Source organism: Fusarium oxysporum, chromosome 12, assembly GCF_000149955.1.
Source record: "Fusarium oxysporum f. sp. lycopersici 4287 chromosome 12, whole genome shotgun sequence".
Lineage (NCBI taxonomy): Eukaryota > Fungi > Ascomycota > Sordariomycetes > Hypocreales > Nectriaceae > Fusarium > Fusarium oxysporum.
In genome coordinates, this window is record NC_030997.1 from 1565712 (window position 1) to 1573857 (window position 8146).

At 52.4% G+C, this 8146-nt stretch overlaps 1 protein-coding gene across 1 annotated transcript in view; it reads right to left on the bottom strand.

Annotated features, from left to right (window-relative positions):
* Positions 1-7362, bottom strand: part of FOXG_14587 (uncharacterized protein) — a gene marked incomplete at both ends in the record, with an annotated part of 11492 nt that extends 4130 nt beyond the window's left edge. The window contains one exon of the mRNA XM_018394643.1: positions 330-7362. Coding sequence (XP_018254170.1) covers positions 330-7362 — 7033 coding nt within the window. The remainder of the gene's footprint in view (positions 1-329) is intronic.
* Positions 7363-8146: the final 784 nt, after the last annotated feature.

Below are 8146 nucleotides of genomic sequence, written 5' to 3' on the forward strand. Positions count from 1 at the left end.
TCTCTTTAGCGTGTTCGACACTTAAGATTCTTTGAGTGACAGAGGCCGTCGATCTTGGACTTCTTTCAAAGTACCATTGACCGAATCTCACCCGCCCAAGTAGTGAGTTCGATTCCGTCACCCCAGTTAGTGACGCCTCGGACGTTGGAGACTGTCCTGAAGTCATCTGCAGCCATTGTCTCAATCTTTGGCTCTGGAAGCCAACAAGAAGAGCAAGCAGCAAGCCCTCTCTTCGGAACCAGCGGCGTCCAGTCGTTCCCAAGATGCGAATGTTACTCTTGGCCTGCTCGAGACGCATCAACATCCTTGGAACCTTCTTCCTCACGAACAAAGTGTGAGAAGCGAGGGTTGTTGACCCAAGGAGGTCGAGCCTTTAGTCGACGCCGTGTAGTTGAAAGGCTGGATACCTGAGACCATTTCTATCGTGTCGTCATCAGTCACTCCAGGCTTGCTAGCCGCGACAGCTTCAGCAAAGATCTGATGAGCATCAGACTCCGAAATAGGCATGTAAAAAGCCTTCTTCAGCCGCTCCATAAGTGTTGGGCCCTTTGCAGCGATGTATCCAACATCGGCGACCATGCCCAAAGCCATGACCGAAGCGGCAAGACCCTTTTCACGTCTCTGCTGAGCGATGGCTGCTTGGAATAGAGACGCAGCGTTGTAGTTGGACTGACCAGCGTTTCCAACAACAGAACTCATCGACGAGAACAAGACGAAGAAGTCGAGAGTCGGCTCTGAGAATATGTCGCTTAGATGGATGGTTCCATCAACCTTGGGTGCAAACACATCGCTCAGTGCATCAGGCTCCATCTTAACGAACAGCTGATCCTTCAGAACAAGTGCACCGTTGCAAACACCACCAACAGGGGGGAGATTCTTGACAGAATCGCAGACAGACTGTACAGAGTCACGTTTGGATACATCCATGGGGTAAACTCTGACAATGGCGCCCAAATCTTCCATCTCTTGAAGCCAGAGCTGGTCGACCTGTGCTCTGCGACTGGTGAGGACGATGTACTTGGCACCGTTCTCGACCATCCAACAACAGAGCGAGCGACCAAAGTCTGAGACAAGACCGACCATGAGGTAGGTCTTGTCGTTGGAGAAGAGGCCTTGCCCGCTGATGGGGCGGATGGTAACGCTAACGGGCTGGGGGTTGGTCCAGTCGATGATAGTGCGCGTGAGGTCGAGGGCTGGAAGAGAGGTGATGTCTTGGACAGAGACGGCCGCTGTCGGTGACGAGAGGTGTGATTGGCGGCTGAAGTGATAAGCAGTCTCAAGCAATTGAGCAGTGTTGGAGGCCAATGCATGACTGGGCTTGAAGTTGATGGTCTCAAACAGGTGAGAAAGGTGCTGCTTGATCTTGTCGTCGGTCTTCTCGGAGAGATCGACGAATTGACTGATACCTCGAGGGAGGACATGCTGAATGGTTCGTATGGATGCTCTGGGGTGGATGAAAATCGAGTCGGAGTGGACCTCAGAGCTGGCAAAGACGAGTTTGCGAGAGGTTTGGGCGGTAAGGGCACTCTGTATGTCAGTGCTTGCACCGTAGATCAGAACGTTGCCATCTCCAGTGCTAGGTGCAGCTGATGGGATGCTCGAAAGGATGAGGGATGCAGTCAAGTTGAGAGCCATACCGACCATCAGGTCAGTCTGTTCGTGTGTAGGCTCCGCCTCAGCAACGACAAATGCATCTGTTGCTGGGCCTGAGACTGTTGAGCTGTGGCGAGGAGTGATGGCCATGGTGACTTTACCCTCACTCTTGCCGATGCAAAGAACTCGTGCGTCATCCTCGCAGAATGGAAGTGAAAGTGAGTGCTCCACTTGGATGGTGGTAATGCCGTCACCAGTGAGGGACTTGGCCCAAGGTGCCTTTTCCTCAAGACAGAGACCGCCCTCAGTATCGGTCAGAACAACTTCCGTCTGGCTCAGAGAAACCTCTTTGGTAATCTTCCTCCTCTGAGAGTTCAACCGATTATTCCTCTCTTGGTCAGGCACCACCCTGGGAATCGTCACAAGACCGTCCCTCAGTAGCACCTCCGGCTCTGTACTCCACAAGATCGGTGTCTTGGTAAACTCAGCTGACTTGGCAAGCTTGAGTTTCAAGAACGCCTCAACCACCATCTTCGCATCAACACTCGAGGCTTTGGGAAGATCAAGGAACTGAAGGTTCAATTGAGGCAGCTCGTTGATGATAGCGCGCCCAAGCCCGATTGTCATATTGGCGTATGGGTTCTCATCGAGACGACCTGCTGTGAGCCAGAGGACGTGTGATGAGTGGGAGAACAGAGACTGGAGGTTGCTAAGACGCGAAGAGGTCATGGGAGTAGAGAAGATGGGCTTTTCGAGTTCGGTGAGACAGATGACTGATGTTTCACTGCTGAGATGCTTGTCTGATAGGGAGTCGATACTGTCGACGACCGTAACTTGATCTGCGACTCGGGATGCAAGGCGCTGAATGCTCTTGACGATTCGAGAGATGGGTAGAGTCTTGCCACCAATGATGAGAAGTCGCTGTTCCAGTGGAATCTCGTCGAGGAACGACAGCGGCTCCTGGAGCATCGTGACCCTCTCATCAGCGGCTTGCGATACGAGCACAGAGCACACATGCTTGAGAGAGTCAGGCAAGTCAGTAACATACTTATCCGCTCCCGTAAAGCCCGAATCTCGGAGAATCTCATCCCACTCCGTCAACCCAATTCCCGGACCACGAGCTCTTCCCTCATCGACGCCAAGCCACCAACCAGGCAAACCACCCATAAGAAACATCATTTGGAGATAGTAGCCTGTGACTTCAACCATTATAAGATAGCCACCAGGCTTGAGAAGTTTGCGAACGTTGGTCATGGTTTCGTTGAGGTTGCGAGTGGCGTGGAGGACGTTGGCGGCTAGAACGACATCCTGACTACCTTCGAGAATGCCTTGGCCTGTTGGGTCGTTCTCAATGTCGAGGACCTTGTATTCGAGATGCTTGCTGTGTGCATGGAAGCGAGTTTTGGCGGCTTCGAAGAATCCAGCTGAGATGTCGGTGTACGTGTATCGACCATATGTGTCTCCAATGGCGTTGAGGACTGAGTTCGTCGTTCCACCTGTGCCAGCTCCGATCTCAAGGATGTTGAGACGAGGGTATCGATGGGACAAATTCTGGAAAAGCTCTGCGACAATTCTGTTGAGAGGTTGCATGGCTCTGCCGTCGGTGTAGAGGTTGCTCAACATGTTATCGACAAGCATGACCTCCAAGAGCTGGGTGTCGGATGTCATGACGCCAACGAGGTTCTCGGCCACAGCGTGAATGAGCTTAAGATCAGCTTGCTCAGGATACTTGTCCTTGTACTCCTGGATTAACTCTTCGGTATCATCAAACCACTCCTTCTGCGCAGTTGGGTGCTTCTCATCCCTCGTCTCCTGGAGAACCTCCTTCGCAGCCTTGTAGAAGGCTTGATGGAACCACTTCCAGTCCTGTACGTCCGTGTCTGACAGGTGATCAAAGGTCTTCCTGATGAAGTAGAAAGACGTGCGGTCAATGGCTTCGGCAAGGTCAAGTTCTTGCTCATCAGGGTTGATCTCATCGAGATTCTCGGAAGAGTCCAAGATATCAGCGCGCCAGATTGTCTTGGAGAACATGTGTCGATCATCAGAGGAGCTTGCCTCGGTGAACAGCTTCAAGGTGAGACCTTCAGCTTGCAAACCAGTCTTACCATCGGGGCTGATGATATGTACATCTCCTCTGAAGGTGTTGGACGTTGTCTCGGTAATGAAAGTATCAACGTCAAAGTTGATCTCGCCTGGTACTCCCTCGTAGTTGGTGTTTGGAGCAATCGCCAGCCTATCAATCTTGACAGGTAGGTACGGTGCCCAAAGAGCTCCACTGAGAGGTGTACACATAGCAGCGATAATGGAGTGGAATGCAACGTCCAAAGGTCCTGGGTGCATGACATACTGGTCGCCCACTTCGGACTTGTCCCAGGTTGCCTTTGTCGTAGCGTATCCCATGGTTCGCTGAACAGACTTGAGACCTCGGAAGAGACCCTGATAGTTGAGACCAATGTTGAGAAGTGAGTCATAATACTCCTGGGTGTCGACAGGTGTAATACCCGACTTTCCAAGTGCTCGCGGTGGAAGATCATAGTCCGAAGGCTCACCAAAGTCAATGGTGATCAAACCGGTGCAGTTCCTCTCCAGGGTTGCTTCAACTTCGGCGGGACAAGTATGGCAAGAGAACTCTCCGTAGAAAACATCCTCGTCAACATGGCCGCCAATCTTTTTGACAGAGAAGATAGACTCAATACCAGGATTGTTCTCCTCAATGGTCAGCGCCCGAGGGATAACAAGGTCTCGGATCTCCACAAGCTTGACAGGTCTTGATCCAGCAATCTCCATGGCGGCTTGGATAGCCATAGCCATGTATCCTGACGTCGGGAAGAGAGCCATTCCCTGAAAAGCATGACCGCGAATCCAGGGAAGTTCATTGAGACGGAGGATGTTGCGCCAGCGGATCTCAAACTCTGAATCATCTGGAGTGCGACGACCGAGAAGTTCGTGTGGAGCTTTCTCAGCGAGACGGTAACGACGAGAGATTCGGGACTCTTTCCAGTGGACCTTGTTGTGATTCCACGTGTAAGATGGGAGTCCTTTGATCATCCTTGGCTTGCTGGCTTCAGGTCCATGGATCGCTTTGTAGTACCCAGCAAAGTCTACATGAGTTCCGAGATAGGCCCAGACGTAGCCGATTCCACCCGAGAATGCTTCGACATCATCGTATCCACGTCTCAGGAACGTAGCATACGGAAGGACGTGACCCAGAGCAGTCTTCATTGTTTGTGAAGCCGGACCCTTCAGAGCTGGGTGAGGACCGATCTCGAGCGAGAGGCTGAAGGGGCCAGCCCTCCAGAGTGAGCACTCCAGTGCTTCGGAGAAGAGTACCGGGCGAACCATGTTGTCGATCCAGTACTGCCCCGCCAAAGCCGAAAGATCATCCTCGTCATCAAGCATATCTGCGTTTCCGTAGACAGAAGAGACCCAGATACAGTTACTGGAAGGAGGGTTGACAGTAATGTTGCAAGCTTTGAGCGACTCAAGATATGGGTCTGCACAAGCTCTCATATGATGCGAGTGATAAGCCGTATCAACCTTTAGGAGACGGGCAAAGGTTTTCTGCTCCTCCAGAATCCCCTTCGCTTCCAAGATAGCGTCCTCATCGCCAGAAATAGTAGCGCTGGACGGAGAGTTGCTCGCAGCAAGGCTAATTCGTCCCTTGAACTGCTCCTGATCGCAGAAGGCTGTTGCGTCTTCAGAGCCCATACCCACAGCCATCATGGATCCTGGAGCACCAGATGGTCCAGAGGCGTGTTTGGCGTAGAGACCTCGGTAGTAGGCAATGCGCATTGCATCAGTAGCTGAGAGTAGACCTGCAGCGTAAACAGCAGAGATCTCGCCTGATGAATGGCCGACGACAGCATCGAAGTGAACACCCGCGGACGCAAGAACATCCACGATTGCGATCTGAGTCGCTGTACACAGAGGCTGAGAGATAGCAGCCTCACCAATGCGAGAAGTCTCATCAGATGCCATTAGCTCATCCATGAGAGACCACTTTGGCGCATCAGGAATGTCACGCAGAGCATCTTGACACTTCTGTATCGACTCCCGAAACTGAGAAGACGTCTCAATCATGGTTCTACCCATGGATGCCCACTGCGCTCCCTGGCCGGTGAAGATGCCAAGAATAGCCGGTGGCTCAGAAGATGACCCTGGTGCTTGGATGCCAATCTCAGCACCTGTCTTTGATGTCTCAACAGCTGAGTCAAGGAACACGAGAAGCTTGTCTCTGGTCTCGCCGGAGAAAAAAGCCCGTCGACTAAAGACGCTTCGGCGGGTCTGTGTGACGAACGCCACGTCTTCCAGGTTGACATCTGGATTGGCCCGGATGAAGTCGGCGTACTTCCCAACCGTTGTGGCGAGAGAAGACTCAGTCTCGGCAGAGATCACTAGAGGACCAACGAACTTCTCAGGCACTGCAGCTGTCTCGGATGCGGCGGGTTCGTAGTTCTCAACAATAGCGTGGACGTTGGTGCCTCCGAAGCCGAAGCTGTTCAGACTGACTCGTCTGGGACCGCTGTGGACTTCTGGCCATGGCATTGCTGCAGTAGGAACCTGGAGTCGATCGTAAAAGGGCTTGATGGACGGGTTCAGCGTGTTGAAGAGTAGATTGGGCGGAATGGTTGCGTTCTGCACTGCCAGAGATGCCTTGAGCAAGCCAGCCAAACCAGCGCAGCCTTCTGTATGACCGATGACCGTCTTGATAGAGCCACAGTAAAGCTTCTCCGCATCTTCCGGTGCCGTTGCATCGTCAGCAAAGAATGACTGACGAATAGCGCGTGCCTCAACCGGGTCACCAGCGAGAGTACCCGTGCCGTGAGCCTCAAAATACTGCGGTCGATCTTTGATAGGATCTAACCCAGCATTTTGATACGTTCGACGGATCAATGCTGACTGTGCCGCTGCGGAAGGCATAGTGATACCGGTGGTACGACCATCGCTGTTCATACCCGTCTCACGGACGATGCACTCGATGTGATCGCCACAGCGGATAGCTTCGGAAAGAGGCTTGAGAATGACAGATGCGACACCCTCGCCACGAGCGTAGCCATCGGCTCCAGCATCCCACATTCGACTGCGTGATGTAGGACTCAGCATGTGAAGCTTAGATTCAGCGACGTAGCCGGCGGCATCAAAGATAAGATTGACACCGATGGCTATAGCGGTGGTTGATTCACCGCTACGAAGAGATTGTGTTGCAAAGTGTAGTGCTGCGAGTGATGACGAACACGCTGTGTCCATCGTAACTGATGGTCCACGAAGATCAAAGTAGTACGACACCCGGTTTGAGAGAATACTCTTTGATGTCCCCGTCGGATGATACCGATTGATAATCTCAGGATCTCTCGACTGAATATCATGATAATCACCCGTCATAACACCCAGATAAACCGCCGTCAAAGACCCCTGCATCTCCTCAATAGTATACCCCGCCGCCTCAAGCGATTCATAAACCGTCTCAAGCGTCAATCTCTGCTGCGGATCCATACCATCAGCCTCAGCGGGGTTGACATTGAAGAACGACGCGTCAAACAAGCGACTGTCTTCTTCGAGAAGGTAGCCTTTGTTGCAGACGTCAGTGGCGCCGTGATGCTCGCCATCTTTGTTGTAGAAGGCTTCAAGGTTGAGGCGGTCTTTGGGGAAGTCGCGGAGGCAGTCTTTGGGGGATTGGAGGAGGGACCAGAGTTTGGAGGGAGAGGATGCGCCGCCGGGAAAGCGGCAGGCTGAGCCGATTACGGCAATGGGCTCGCCTGGGGATGGCATAGTGATTGGGTAGTGTTGGTTAATGAGTGCAGTGCCGTGCTGTTGAAGACAAAGTGTATGTCAAAATGTTGAAGGTTTGTTCAGGACGACAGATTACTTGCTGTTTGTCTAAGGTTGCAGTTGATTCACTCGACGGATGTCATTGATCTTAACTCAAGATCAAAGCAAAGCAGTTTCAACGTAGAACCGTATTGGGAATTTCGTATTCCATCTTCGATCAGATCGATGCGGCATCAGCTCCCGCGCCGCCTCACACCTTTCGGTATCGGCCAAACAGGCTTGTGCTTACGTCGAGTGCCGTGTGTAGTGTGGAGCATATTCCGGAGGTGGCCGTTGGCCAACCGGGATGGATCAATATCCCGAGCAAGGGTATGGATCCTCCAACGGGGCAGATTCCGGGGAGTGCGGAGAAAGGTCCTGTAGTGGATGCCGGCTTACGGTGTTGATTGCTCGGAACGAGGCAGTTGTGTTTCGCGCAGTTTCCAGGGAACAGGTTGTATGGTGGCAATGGAATGCGAGCGTTCGTGATCAAAACAGTCTTCACTGGCCGACGAGTATCTACTGTCAGAGATGCGACGTCTCCCGTAGTTGATTGATCTGCGATCTCAAATCTGTTCAAACTATCTCACTGCGGCAGTGTTTGCAGTCTCACTCACTCACACATCACTATTGTCGTCGTCGTCGACTACCTTCATCATGGCAGTCCAATCAATCATCTCCCGTCAAACCCTACCCGCTACTACAAAGAGCCCTCAAAGTCCAAGGCGCAGGAACAGTCACTCTC